The 15,811-nt window shown below is 37.7% G+C and overlaps 1 protein-coding gene across 6 annotated transcripts; it reads right to left on the bottom strand.

Moving 5' to 3' along the window:
* Positions 1 to 889: 889 nt before the first annotated feature.
* Positions 890 to 13,677, bottom strand: postnb (periostin, osteoblast specific factor b). 6 transcript variants are annotated; one of them, XM_034207148.1, is made up of 22 exons: positions 13,522 to 13,677; positions 12,900 to 12,998; positions 9,101 to 9,165; positions 8,727 to 8,884; positions 8,481 to 8,645; positions 8,246 to 8,392; positions 7,853 to 7,994; positions 6,782 to 6,994; positions 6,530 to 6,664; positions 5,742 to 5,890; positions 5,383 to 5,519; positions 5,071 to 5,201; positions 4,846 to 4,976; positions 4,542 to 4,644; positions 4,385 to 4,452; positions 3,998 to 4,043; positions 3,871 to 3,900; positions 3,205 to 3,357; positions 2,917 to 2,964; positions 2,434 to 2,499; positions 2,306 to 2,344; positions 890 to 1,659 (listed from the first exon to the last, which is right to left on the bottom strand). In XM_034207148.1, the coding sequence occupies exons 1-22, from the start codon at positions 13,638 to 13,640 to the stop codon at positions 1,631 to 1,633; spliced, it is 2,373 nt and encodes a 790-aa protein (XP_034063039.1). In that variant the 5' UTR covers positions 13,641 to 13,677; the 3' UTR covers positions 890 to 1,630. The 6 variants fall into 6 exon arrangements, with proteins under 6 accessions (XP_034063039.1, XP_034063037.1, XP_034063035.1 ...); XM_034207146.1 differs by having other exon boundaries at positions 3,088 to 3,357; XM_034207144.1 differs by having other exon boundaries at positions 3,049 to 3,357.
* Positions 13,678 to 15,811: the final 2,134 nt, after the last annotated feature.

The following is a 15,811-nucleotide window of genomic DNA, read 5'->3' on the forward strand; positions in this document are numbered from 1 at the left end:
TGTCACTAGTTATCCAAAGCGACTTACAGTTAACAATACTGTGCCAATCCCCACAGGAGTGTCTTGCCTCCCTACAGCCGCCATTATCTTCTATTTTGCCATATCTGTGGATTTTGCTATTGTAAATAATAAAGATAATGAAGCAGAATATGTTGGTACTTCTTGTTTGGATGGTATGCAAGTTGCTATTTTTGTTTTCTGTGGCCCACTGACTGGATGAACAGACAGAATGGTTCATGTCATTTTAGTTTGACTGAATAAAGCAACATTCAAATAACAACACTATCACTCCAAGCAGTGGGAAGCCAGCTGCCTGGCTCAATAAAGCCCGTTGTTGCACTGTGAATTATTTTAATTTGAAATGACAGATGAACAAAACAATGCCTTTTACATTTTGCCATATTTGTATTGATGTGCGCTCCAGGAATTTGTGCTGGTTTCTTGGCAGTCCTTAGATATTTACCACTTTTACTCAATCCAAAAACCATAAAGAGCACTGAAGATTTTTGCACACGAGCCAGACAACAGAGGAGCTGGGGCTGTCCCAAATGTCTGCGCACAACATCTCACACAATGTCCCTGCAACTCCTGAGCAAATATTTTAACTGGCTGTGCTGTTGAAAACAACATCTTAAATATGATTCATTCTTCTGATAAACATCTAACCACTGTAAATTATTACTAATGACATCAAACCTGCCGATTTGTTTTCACGTTATGCAAAGTTGTTTGTGTTTTAATGCATGTGCCATATACTGTATTATGGTGATACATTTTTATCTTATATAATGTCGTCTTTAAAGTTGTCGAAAGTTGACCTCCATGCTTCCTCTTAAAGAAACAGAAAAATGACTGTCCCATTATAGAGGCGGACTCCGAAATGTTAGCATCTAATTTAAGGAATTTTTATTTAGAAAATGTAGACATGTTATTGAGATTGTATATTTTAGATTATCTTTTCTGAACTATTGTTGGCCATCCAAGTACATTCGAAATTACTCCAAACAACAATCTCTTCTAATACAATTTTCAAATCGTCATATTCATATAAAAGAAAGCAGTTTATTGGAAAATGTTTAAAAAATAGGAAAGAAAAAACTGCAGCTGAATACATTGATCCTAATGATACAAGCAAAGACAACATTTACATGAAACCTTAAAAAACTTCAGGAACAAAACAATTAATGTAACAGTTTTAATCTGAGACACAACATCATTTCTGCTGACATTTATAAATCTTCCCAAACAGCTAGTAAACTTGCTTTGACCGTCTCCTCTGGCAAAGAAACAGAGAGGTTTAGAACTGAAATGTTTTTTATAGCTACTCTAATGGCTTGGATGTAAAACATTTTATTGTTATCTTAACCCCTAAAGCAATGCCAACATGTAACATACACTTACATATTCTGAACTTTTTATTAGACATAGCACACTCAAAATAGATATACATTCAAAGTACCATTACATTGTTTAAGAGAAAAAAAATTGTTGTTGTCAATTATACCTTCTACAGTATATTTCAAATCACCGGCATTTTAGGTGTTTCACCTGTATTAAAACAACAATCTCAACCTCTTGGTTTGGTGTCTCTTTCTTCTTCTACAACGTCGATGTTCTCATCCGTTCATGCTCAGTCTCTTGCACTCCTCCTGGAGCCAGCTGGTAAATCAAAAGGTAAAGGATCAATGAGTGAATGATGATAATGTTGAATATGAACTGCATTGAAGCTCGGCATCAAGGTGCTGATGTCATCTATCGCAATGGAAACAATAAGCTCAGCACCGCAGGGAGTGGGAAGTGAGTCAATATATTTACGCATACAGAAGCCTATGGACACTGAGCTTACAAGTTTTTGCTGTATTGGATGTGGGATTCATAAACTGCATTACAGTATGAACAGCAGCCGCAAGGGCATTAGCACCAAGTCACAGCATAGCTTTCACGTGAGCGTTGTGGCGGAAAGCATGGCAGCAAAAGAGATAGCAGCCAACATTGACCTTGAAGTAGTTTGTCATTTTGGAAAATATTCTTATTTGCTTTATTGACAAAAGTTAGATGAGACGATTATTATCATTAAGTGGTATCAATCTGCTCATCTCAGCCAAAAAGTGAGAAGTTTAAGTGTATTTCCCAAAATGTCAAATAATTCCTTTAAGTACACACACCTGAAGGGGTGCATTGGATAAATGCAGAGGAATATGCCATGTGAACAAACAGCAGACTCAACACAACGGCCTGAACTAGCTCCAAGCTGCTTTTATTACACATTGCAGCTGTTTTCTTTGGACTGGCTCATTTTCTTTACCTACAACTCTCCGAGAACCAGTTCTTCTTCTATTGCCTGCTATAAAGGCAAACACACATATATGTCACACATATTTTACGAATTGTTCTTTCCCAATTACTGAGATTATACAAACTAATAAAACTCACCTTGGATAATCCTGGCTAGTCTATCAGTATCCTCTTCAGTGTTGGCAATACCTGAAAAGTCAGTTCCTGAAGAAAAAAGCAAACATCTCTAAAGTAAAATCGAATTATTTTATACAGAAGAGCTTTGTTCTGTTCTGCTTGAAAAAAGAATCAGGTTACATTGCTGTTCTTCAGCCTTAATATAGCAATGATGACAGACACCTTGTATATTAACATACTGTATGGATAATCAGCTGTTTCCTCTGGAGATTTACATATTTATTTCAATTCCATTTAATCACCCAGCCATTAGTAACCATAGCATAATGTTATTGTGGTTATTCCTTATTTATGGGTTACTTGTAGTCAATTACTTAAAATACTGTGAACCTGAACACCATTGAGGATTATAGTGACACAACTAGGACAATGAACCCCATTGTTTATAAAAACAAACTATTAAATCCTTATATGTCTGTTCAAATCTCATTAAGTTTTACTCACCTTCCAGGGCTATGTTGGTGGTGCCATAGCTGCTTGAGAACTGAGGGCCTGCAGACAACAGCATTCATGCATCTTTTAGATGATGCATGATATAAAACTACTGACGTATTGATTTCACTGAAATATATGTACCTTCAATGACCCTGGTAACCTTGGTGATGGACGGTTGACCTTCAATGACCCTGGTAACCTTGGTGATGGACGGTTGACCTTCAATGACCCTGGTGACCTTGGTGATGGACGGTTGACCTTCAATGACCCTGGTGACCTTGGTGATGGACGCTTGACCTTCAATGACCCTGGTGACCGTGGTGATGGACGGTTCAGCTTCAATTACCCTGGTAACCTTGGTGATGGACGGTTCAGCTTCAATTACCCTGGTAACCTTGGTGATAGTGGGCTCCCCTTGGATAATCCTTGTAACTTTCCTTTCATCAGGAACTATAATAGCGAAGAAGAAATGTTTCATTATTAAAGGCAAGGGGCTTTCCCGTTTTACGCTGGTTTAACAACAAAACTGACCCTTCACCGCATCAGAAAGGTTTGCTTTGAATAAAACGTGATTCATAATCTATTTCTGCCATTTTTTATTTATTTTTAAATAGTTTTCTTGCACTGCTGTTTTATTTTCATAAATTGTGTTGCTTCATGTTTGTGTTTCAAAACAGTTTATATGGCTGACTGGTAAACAATTAGCCAGAAGCAGAAAAGAGATTTCTTATTTCTCTCTCAGATTATTGCTACTCCAGCTGTCAAATACTGTATGTTTTTATATGTGAAATGATGGATTAATAATGAAAATGGTTGGTGATTGATCAGTACATGTTTCAAGTTAACAGACAGTAGCCTTCCTATTCATTGCCTGATTCTATGCATGGAACCGTTTGTTGTTGTCATACACTGTGTTAGGAATCACATGATGATGATGATACTCTTTAATCACAACTACTGTACCTTCTTGGATGACACGAGTCACGGTCCTCTCTAATAACGACAGGAGATATTAAGCCATTAATGACGGTGAAGAATGTAAACACATATGGTATTTCATAGCCAAAATCATCATATTTACGCTACTTACTCATAAATGTAAGGGGGATTTCCTGATATCTGAATCCTGAGATGTACTGCAAAAAAAGAAGGACATATTTGACCACAGATGATACTCTAACAGCAGGGATTCAAGTTGGATCATGTTCATTGTCAGTGATTGATTACCCTGTTAAAGACAAATAAACCAACTGCTGAGCACAGTCATAACACCCTGGTTCCAAACCACTGCTTGATGCTTTGAACAGATGGTTTTCAAGCTGATTCTTTTCTTGTAATTTATATTGAGTTACATAAATTGTATTTTGGCAGCCTTAGAAGAAATTAAAACAACAAACACCTGTATTTTGAAAACTACACATTGTATTTAATAAGCCTCACAGCTTTAATACAAATAAGTAATTTTTTGATCTCTTACCCTGATCTGCATGTAACTGATGAGCCTCTTCAATAGCATGAGCCAATCCTGGCTGCCAACAGGGATATCTGAAAGAAAACACAGGGCGGTAATTATGGTTGGGCCTTTACAAAAGTAAAATAAAAAGAGAGTGCGTCATTTGATTTGTAAATTGTACCTCCAGGATACAAGACTTGGTTGACAAAGTGAACGACTCCATTTGTGGCCATGATATCAGATTCAGGGACTAGGACAGAGTTCACTTGCATTGAGCTGTTTGCCTGAAGGAAACAATTACAAACAAGTAAAACAAAAAATGAAAGGATTATTCTTTTACTGAATTATTTAAACACGTTTTAATAGCGTCATCCTTAAAGATACAACAAAGTACATTAATACCAGAAAATGGATCTTAAGGTATATGACTAATTGACTTAAGATAAGAGTTTAGTCTATTTAGTCTTATTGTGCTAAATACTTACAAACATCACTCTGAGGTTGCTGCCCTGAAGGGACTTCAGAAGGTTTGTCACCCCAGACTCCAAACCACCACCAATGAAGATACCATTATTGATGTGATACAAAAGGATGGTTCTGAGAGCATCGGTGTCACCTGAAAAAAAGATGGCAAACCATCAACTAGCAACATGCATTCCGTGGTTGTGGTTTAACACATTAAACGATAGAAGGACTATATAGAGACATACTCCTTAACAAGGACAAATCACTGCTGCTCAAGCCAGCAAAAGCTTTGTCGCTTGGGGCAAACAGAGTAAAGTCTCCCTCCTGTTTCAGCAGGTCGGTCAAGCCAGAATCTTCAATTAGAGACAAAAAGATCCTGCAGCAACGAGAAGAAAAACACAGTTATTACGCTGTTACAGAAATCACTAAGGACAGCATTTTGTCATTACTATATGTGCGATGTGGGTTTTAGGGAAATATACAGAGAGATGTGGTTTGAGTATTATGCTGCATTTGACTACCACAGTCACTTTTCCACATAAATGCTCTCTACTTACTTGAACCCTCCGTTTTCTGTCAGAATCTGAAACATAGTGTTTTCCGCTGGTCTCAACAGAGTTCTCATGAGATGAAGGACCCCGTTGCTTCCTTCTTTACTGCCTCTTATTAGACACGCATTCTCAATGCACACAGCCTGGAGAAATAGTCCACAAGTCAAGGGTATTAATGTTAAAGTATGTTTCAAAGATCTGACGATTGCGTCAAATATCGCAGGTAAAATATTTTAAAAGTACAATAATAATAAATAAATAAATAATAAAAAAGACGCTTATGTCATTTATAGATGGAGTGAATATAGGTTGTGTTTCGTGAGACCCAGCAACAATTTTTGGGCACAACTTAAAAGGAGACCCACCGAGCGATAGATGAAGACCCTCAGAAATCTTCCTCCAATAGTTTCTAGCTGCTGACCGTTAAACAGCTGTCCCAAGACGACCTTACTCTTCAAGATGTGGTTCTCCAGGATAATTCTGAGCAGACTCTGATCCATCGACATCACCTCATCTGTAAAGGAAATCAATTGTTTTATATTTCCTATAAAAGAGTAAACATACCAGCAACATTCTAGATTTCCTTCCGATTCATTGGCTTAAGCTAAATGAATGCTTTTTTATATTCTTATTATTTAAAACATAATGTAAAACATAAGATCAGCAGCTGGAAAACTAAGTGTGATCAAAGACACATCTGCTGTCAGTGACTTGATTTACTGCACAGTTGGTGGACCACACGAGACATGATTCCTGTTCCTGTTACATCCAGCTGTTGCCCGTGCATTCCTTACACCCATTTAAAACCATTTAAAAGAGACATTTTCTCTGTCGTTCTTGATGCAAAAGCAAATAATCTCTACTCCCTTTGGGTGAAGTCCAGGAATGTTCTCTGGGGGAGTGGACACTTGCTGTTACATGGCATAAAGCTTCTGCAGTGTGCCAATAAATGTATAGTTTCCCTAAAGCTCCATACATTTACACATATTGACTAATGACTCAGCACATGAGGGGTAAATACAAAACAAATCTAAATATCACCAATTATTCCAGAATGTGACTAGAGTAGAGTCTAGAGAATGGACCCAGGCTTTGTCTTCAGCCACCAACTAAATAGGGGCGTGCTTTATTGAATCACCAGTATGTTACTCACCATTGAAGACAGTGTTGAGGGGGGCAAGCAAAGTGTACTCAGCATCAGATTGCATGGAAGCAGAAAGGCCTAGCTCAGACACCATGTCTCCAAAGGTTGACTGGGAACTTCCAACCAGTTCCATCACCTGTTTAGCTTGAGGCGCAAAGGGAATTTAAACACCATTAAAAATATGGATTACAGAAAAACAATATATGTATTAATGTAGTAAATCGGGTAATCATTAATAAGGGGAAAATGTGCAAGTCTAACCTGAGTCTGGCATGAGCACTTGATCAATAAGGTGGATGACACCATTGGTGGTGACAATGTCCTTCTTGAGCACCATCTTGATGCCATTGACTGTTAAACTCTCGCCATCACAGCCGATCTCAATGTTGTTGCCCTCCAGGGTCTCGTAGGAGGTGCCACCCATGATAGCCTCAGAGCACTGGACAGAGTCCAGGATGTGGAAATTCAGGAGAGCTGAAAACGCAGGACCAAGTTTTGAATTATTATGTGGGATATGGGTAGATGTTTATTTGAGTGGGTTGGTTGACTGCATTGGCTGTTTTATATCATCTCTTATGTTATGTTGCAGCTGAGGATATAACGTCCTGGGAACCTGAGGAACCCTTAGATCCCTTGGGTCCTCGACTGAGAAGGCTTGTGATTTCGTCACCGTTCTGTTTAACTTTGTGTGAAATGGTCTGATCTGGTCTCACATCATAAGGGGAACTGTGGGCAAATAAAACATGTTGAGATGTTGCCAATTCGACCAGTTTGCTCAATGAAGCAGCTGTTTCCGGCCTCACGTGTTGTATGAACGTTTTGTATGAGATTCTGCACTTTTTGGTGTTTTTTTTCCCCAGGATTTTCAAACCTTAAAGTAATTTAAAGTATTTACCTTCTCTAATTAAAGATTAAAGTGGTACTATTCTTGCATATTTTTAAGAAAAAAATATTTAAGGACACATAAGTGTTAAAGGATGTATTGCATTGTTTGACCTTCATCGAGAACTTAATGCACTACTTGAATCCTCAGACGTATTTTTATTAGGCTTTAACAAAACGTTGTCATGCACAGCTTGCCAGATGTGTTTAAGTTCCAGATTCAATGTGGCGCCATCTGTTTTGAGTTGGGGAAGTTGAAACATCACTTTATGGGGAATTAAGCCTAGGAAAAAGGCTGCCAGGGAATCATTGCATTTCTTTGTCTTTACCTTCATCAATCAATATAAGTATGGTCCTATTTGCAACAGTTAATATAAACATCAGTCTCAACAACAATGTTTTAAATGACTGAGTGGTCTAAAGAACTGCGAGACACCTCGTCGTGTTTACCTTTGAGGACCTCCTTGTCGCCCTGAAGTCTTTCCAACACTTCACTGCCCAGAGTCTCAAAGGCTTCGTTGGTGGGAGCAAAGAGAGTGAAATGTCCTGGCTGACCCAGCTTCTCCAGCAGACCAGAGTTTTGAGCCACATCCTAAATTGTTATCACATAATTACTTTTAGTGAACATCAAAATACGATATATACACTGGAAACATTTGCAAAAGCAAGACATTACAACCTTACAATTTTGCAGTTTTTGATTTATGCATCTGCTTTATTTTCTATATTGCTCTTCATGCTTATATTGAAATTGTAAAACGTGTTAAATTATTTCATACTTTGTTCAGAATCCTTGTTTCTTGAAGTGCTAAAAATATTTCATCAATGTTTGGGTTTACTTACACTCAGGGTTGTCAGGTCATCGTTAACCTCAATGACATCCTGGATTGTGTTGCCAACAGCTTTGATAACACGGTCAATGACATGCACAACTCCATTGGTGGCAATCTGGTTACCATGGATAATCCTGGCGCAGTTCACAGTCACCACCTGCACAAAACATTCACATCAATGTTATACGACTAAAGTGTCTCTAGTACAAGGGACTGCTATGATAATACTATATGATAATACTCACCCCATTGGAGTAATGATTTATTTGAAGACCAAGGTCATGGTACATGGAAGTGACAGTCATTCCATTCTTTAAATCTTTGGTCAAGAGGCGTTTGTTGGCCATGTGATAATGCAGAGCGTTGTACAGTTCAATGTTGACATTGCTGATTAGTGCGCCCCTCATTTCCTGTAAGATGAAAAGAAGGACATTTTAAAACCTAAAAAAAAAAGAGCCAAAACAAAGATTTTTGTTTTACTTTTGACTCACTTCATCCAAAAGCTCCCATGCATCATTGCTGGGGGCAAAGATGGTAAACGATCCAGATCCCTCAATCTCAGGCCTCAGTTTAGAGATGTCAGAGTATTTTTGGGTTGAGGTGGCCTTCACCACACCCAAGGTGCCATACACATTGTCGATCGGGGCCACTAAGAAATAATATGTATAAAATAAGCATTATTAGAGGTTTGTCTGCCATTCGTATAAAATACTTGAAAGAAAGACTATTTATGCGTTGACATTATGCTACACCAACCTTTTTGTGTTTGTTTGGATTCATTTCATAAATAGCTCACAGCTGCTCTACAGTTGGAGGAAATATCCTCATCTAACCTTTAAACATGTACAACATCGTAGCACTGTACCTGCAGGGCATCCACGCATGCCTTCCAGCTTCATGTACCCTGGGCAGCACTCATAAAGCACAGTCCTGCAGGCAAAACACATGGATCACAAACGTGGGTATCATCTCAATTCAGTAAAACATAATTTCACATGCTGTTTTCAAGCCTCTTTCAACATAGATGAGTGAGACATTTTCTGGCTGCCATGTTGTGAACTGATCCATCATTTCACAGTGGTTTACTGTGTTCATTGTTTCCAGATGTTACTCATTATCTCCTACATTACCCACATACATCATGTGATCCTACAACTAGCCAAAACCTAATGGAGATGGCTGCTACCGTTAAAGTAGTAGATTTACATAACCAAGACCTCCTGTTTGAAGTTAAGCAGTTAGTTTGGACTACTTGGCATTTGGTTAACCTCAGCCACATTAACATGTCATGCCTAGAGAACCTGCTGTAATTACAGTTGAGTTTAAGGTAATTTTGGTTGACACCCTGAAAAAGGGTTTGATGGTAATTATAAAAACTGTTGAATTAAACTGAATTACATAATTTAACTGAATCAGACATTTTTACAGACAAGGATAATTGTGATTTATAAAAGATACAAATGAAACATTTGTATTTACTGTTGTACAAACATTTAGGAATACCTTTCTGCTTTCTACGCACTGTAAACAGCACTGGACACTGTAGCCCGAGTAGGATATTAAAACTGCAGCTGCTACATATAAATATGCCAAAACAGTACCCCTTGCATCAGCAGGTTTAAACATGTTTAAACTATTTCATTGTTTCCAGCTTTTGGAAAAAAAGACATTTGCAGATGTACATTTTACCTCAAGTAACTAACAGGTATGCAACAATACAAATAAACCACATATATATATAGTAGTGGTTAACAATACCAAATGCGTCGAGAGTTGGCTGGGGAGTTTATTACTTTAGACTGCCAAGATTTTTTTGTTAGAAAACTATAACAAATAAGCTGCTCCCCCCTCCAGATTTTTTGCTTAAAATTGGCACTACAGTATGTGACACGTAGCATTACATTTGATTGTCTTAAAAGTGTATAGGAGTACTTGTTCTTCAGAACAGAAAAGTAGGAGGAAGATAAGGAGTGTCCCAAGGTCTACCAGTTCCTCTTTATCAGCGGTTTCCCACACCAGGAAAGCACCATATGTTCGCCATGTTTAGTTAAAAACGGACTAAGTGAATTAGGCAATATGGTAAGATACAAAGTCTTAACTGGATTGAAAGATCACACAACTTAAAACATGCTATAGATACAATCATTGTGAATAGTTGCTCTTGGGCAAAAACCTACAGTAGTGGAATTCTAAACCCTTCAATAAAAGCATTATGCTTTAAGTTAAAACATGTGTTAACTGTCTCAGACAGGGTACAGACCAAAGCTTCTGGGTCATGGCAAACTGCACTGCTTGAACCACTATAATTTAGTCATAGTTGAATGGAGTCGGAGGGACTGGGATGAGATCACACAAGCCCTGTTCCGGCAGAGTCAGCGAAACCCTCGCTACATTGCTTTCCCACACAGAGGGATCATAGTGTTGGAAACTTTTGACTTGTCAGCATCTCTATAAAAATAACTGTTCCACATAGATCATGAACACTTTCCCAAACACATAAAGTTTTATGTGGCTTTATTCCAATTCAACCCATCACTAATAAGCAGTTTGGTTGTACAGGGTTTTCTTTGAGACAGAGCTGCTTTGTAAGCAGAATAATTTTCACTTGTTGAATCAGATAAGTATAAGTGTATTATGGCTGGCTAAATCAAGTTATAAACCAACAGTAAGTTAGACTTTATTATGATATATATATATATGTCTCCCTTGAAAAAGAGATCATATCAATGATTTCAAGGGATACACCTGGATAAAAAGGTTTGAAATTAAATATGTTCAAGATGGTTCCTTTCTGTAACTTCTACGGTAGAGTAGGAGATATCTCATATTTTATACAAAATGTAACCTTTAATGTACCTAAATACACTGAACAAAAATATAAACGCAACACTTTTGTTTTTGCTCCCATTTTTTATGAGATGAACTCAAAGATCTAAAACATTTTCTATTTACACAAAATAACCATTTATCTCAAATATTGTTCAAAAATCTGAAAGAATCTGTGATAGTGAGCACTTCTCCTTTGCCGAGATAATCCATCCCACCTCACAGGTGTGGCATATCAAGATGCTGATTAGACAGCATGATTATTGCACAGGTGTGCCTTAGGCTGGCCACAATAAAAGGCATTTTTGCTTTATTGGGGGGGTGTGGGGGGGGTCCGAAAACCAGTCAGTATCTGGTGTGAGGGGTAGGATTAGGGTTAGGGGTAGGGTTAGGGTAATGTTGTGAATCGAGTGGCCTGTGTTCGTCGTCCATAACATACGCCTGCCCATACCATAACCCCACCACCACCATGGGCCACTCAATTCACAACATTACCCTACCCCTAACCCTAATCCTCACACCAGATACTGACTGGTTTTCGGACCCCCCCCACACCCCCCCAATAAAGCAAAACTGCACGTTTCAGAGTGGCCTTTTATTGTGGCCAGCCTAAGGCACACCTGTGCAATAATCATGCTGTCTAATCAGCATCTTGATATGCCACACCTGTGAGGTGGGATGGATTATCTCGGCAAAGGAGAAGTGCTCACTATCACAGATTCTTTCAGATTTGTGAACAATATTTGAGAGAAATGGTTATTTTGTGTATATAGAAAATGTTTTAGATCTTTGAGCTCATCTCATGAAAAATGGGAGCAAAAACAAAAGTGTTGCGTTTATATTTTTGTTCAGTGTATATTTGATATAAAGGTTCTTGTCCTTTTTTTTCTAAATCAGAGAAACTGATACTGTCAAAGGTTTACAGTATTTACTCTTCCAAATCTACAGCTGCTTTTAAATCAGTTCCTGTGAAATGTCGGATGTCATTGAACTGAAACACCTATTTAACTTGGCATTGTGTTTTCGAAATGGGAAACATCTTCGGAGCTTGTAGAAGAAAGGGTGGGAGGAAAGATGGGAGGGTAATACTGTAAGTTGGGCTTGGTAAGGTAATATGATCTTTGTCACGATAACTAATGTGTTTTCAATGAATCTTTCATTCCCAACTAAAGTAACCAAGCTAAGTTCATCAGCTAATATAAACATTTGCTCAACTCAAACTGGAATCTATTTGTAATACATATGGTTTTGCTTTCAGTAGACCATTGCATCAGTTTACCATTACATTTAAGTGTGTATTTTGTATTATTAATGTAAAGAAGCCAGGTCTATTTGGAGTACTAAGACTTAATGTAGATGCTTGTGGGTGTGAGAGGGATGGGAACTGAGGGGACTGGAACAAAAAGAGGAAAAGAGGTTGACTGGAATGATTGAAAGAAATGAATTGATATTTTCCATTCGTGAATATAGTCAAAATTTCGCAGCCACATCATATACTGGAATCAGAGGTTCACCACTGTGGCTTTCAAGGATGATCGAGCTTCCGTGGTTATAAAAAACCCTCACATGAGGTTTATGGGATCAAATAGGACAGTCTCCAAAACAAAGAATTCAGGACTGCCTCCACAAACGGCGGAATCATTCAAAGTAAGATAACAGATGTTTGTCTCTGTGGAAACATTAAAGTTTCCATGCAAACCCTTAAAGAAGCAGGCACGTGATACAGAAAATATGCAGTATTTCCAACTGATGTTCAGGTTAAACTATTTAGTCATTCAATTTGCTTGTAATTTTAGGATGGGCAACTTGTCCTATTGGAAACATGAAACAACACTTACGCTTTCTTTCCACAGATAGACCCGCGGTACCAATTACGACAAGTGCTGAAGTACTTCTTCTTGGTCCCCATGAATTGTTGGAGTGCGCAGACATTGGGTCTGAGGAGAATTGAGGGTAAAAAAAAAAGTGATGAATTATTATTGGCAGGCAAAGCACATGGGAAATATTATGGAAACAATCCACATTTAAAAGTTAAAAACAGACTTGCTGGGAAGACACTGTCAAGAATGAGTAATTCTTTTTACAACTACCCTTGATGCTTATGAGACCAGACAGGCAAACATAAATCATTATCACAACATCCACTCCTGCTGACTATGATATTGGTTTGCAAGATTTAAGAAATCATTTGAAAAACTATAACACGTCTTACTCCTTTAAAAAGTGAGATGTAATATCATATTATGAGCAATGTATGTGAAACTATTGTGACTGCACTATATATCAGATTACATAGAAAAACAGAACACAGACACATGCAGAAATCAAATGAATAACTGATGCTTTTAATGCAAGGCACATCACCATTGCATGGAAAGTAATTAAACATGGTATCACAAGAGTGTTAAAAATGCAATAATCCAATTACAATTTAACCATAATGAAAAATATGAATCTTACCCTTCTTTTCTTGCCCTGATGCGACTATGGGCAACTATCTTGTCATAAGCTGAAGAGTCAGCCTTGTCAAATGCAGAAAGCACAAAAAGTGCAAAGGCAGCTACAAAAAGGATCTTCATTCTTGGTCTCTTAGCTCGCCCCTCCAGACCCAGATTGTGGGAGCAGACTCGGAGTGGGAGTTTATATACCACAAGACTTACCCTCCACTCAAGGAGGTGGGCAACATTTTGTGCATGCATAGACCACCCAGAACATTTGTTCATTTGTATCTACCAAGCCTTTTCCTTTCTTGTGTGTGTGATTAATTAAAACATGTTGTAATTAGTGGATTATCTCCCATATTAAATAATTTACAGAGGGTCATTAACACAAAGAACATGGGAACACCATTACATTCATAAAATGTCTTTGACAATCGTCTTTAATACACATTTAAAAGGCACACACATGTATATGCATTGCTAAAAGAAGAGGCTTTGTTATGGTGAAACAATCTAAATGTGTTTATTCCACTTGTTTTAATACATGTAGCCACATCACAGCGAACACTTTTACTCAAGGAAGATTGCATTGAATTGAAAATAAGGCAAATGATCAGGGCACATTACTTTTATTATTTAATAGATTTAAATGTAACATCTCAAGAAAGTGTAACAGATGTCTCAAATGATAGCTTTGCATATTTTATCACATAAAGAGACATACAAAATGAGCAGATGGGTCCAAATGCATCTTGCCTGTTAAAGTGTCACATATTTGGACTGCAAACAAAGAACCATTGCATAATCTGACTGAATAAATATTTCAGAGTGTAGTTTGCTCCACCTAGTGGTGGTAGGGACTGCAGGCAGTCAGTCTCACATCATCACTATCTTTCATGGATAATATTTTTCACATAATCATTATGACATTGGAGAGGGAATAATTACTGAGATTAGTTAGTATTTTGAAGTATTACAATTTAGTAAGCCAAGAACCAGACATCCAACCGTAACACCCAGATGCTATTCTAAAGTACAGTTTCTGTTTTAAATCCAATAAACATGATCTTGTAAGAACTAACAGGACACAGACATTCATACTTTCATGTTAGCAATTGTTTATTGGCTACAACTACAGACAAAACACTAAGTTAATAGTGTGTGAATTAGCTCACATAAGCACAAAGTCAAAACCCAGATTTGGTAAAAAAAAAAGAAAAAGGATAAGGTACAATTTAAAAACAGCATGAGCACACCTATGTCATGCATTACTCTGCAATTTGCTATTATAACCGTTTGGTACCTAACTAACAAGCAAAATGACCCATGGCATCAAAGATTATAAACTCTTAAAGTGCATCTGTCGTTAAGCTTTACCAGTGGGTGATGTTGCTGATAGTATACCCAAGTCACATCACTTACATCAGACAATCTCCCACATGTTGCTAAACCTCCAGGCCAGACAGATGTGAGCAAGAAAGTAATGTCCTCCATGCCAACGGAGTCAATGAATGGTGAACAACAGGCAGAATCCCCCCAAACAGACCCAGGATCGAAATTCAGCACATATCTGAGACTGAGAACCAGTGCCTTTGCCTATGCTTGTGTACAATATGTGTAGACTAAACCACAACAAAACACATTCAAACGATGATACTTTGAAAGCTGTAAGTCTCTTATGAACTTGATTAGTCAAGACCTTTAGAAGAACACTTGCACATAAAATCTCCCAAAGACTGGAATAAATTAACTTCACAATCTCAACATTCCAAGGAGCAGCCAATTTTGGAACTGAAGACTCGCTGCAGTGATAATAAAATGCAGCATGCTTTCAATTTGAATCTGAACCCTCTCTATTCAGTTACTTTCACCAATTACCAACACCACATGTGTTACAAAGATTAGATAAAGTAGCTACAATTGATCCTGATTACAGTTTCTTCTCTTTGTGTCTTGGTAGTATTCTTCTTTATGTGGAAATGTAAGTCACATTTGAATGAGCTTTCCAGATAAACACATACTACAACAGTCTGTAATAAGCTTTTCTTGATAAATGATTTGCGCTCAGCTGCTATGGTAACAGGAATCTAAAGACCTCATGCTCCCAAGTGTTGGCAGTTTCAAGCTATAAAAGGTGTACATTAGATTATCTGGGCAAATACAGTAAGCCTAACTTCAAAAGCACAACACCAACAACTGATCATTTACTGCTTTAATAATAGCTTATAACTATTAGGTATAGCAGTATACAGTATTTACTGTCACACAAATAAAATCAATGTTATTGATTGTAGGTTAAAACATGAGCT

This window comes from Gymnodraco acuticeps, unplaced genomic scaffold (assembly GCF_902827175.1).
Source record: "Gymnodraco acuticeps unplaced genomic scaffold, fGymAcu1.1, whole genome shotgun sequence".
Taxonomy (NCBI): Eukaryota; Metazoa; Chordata; class Actinopteri; order Perciformes; family Bathydraconidae; genus Gymnodraco; species Gymnodraco acuticeps.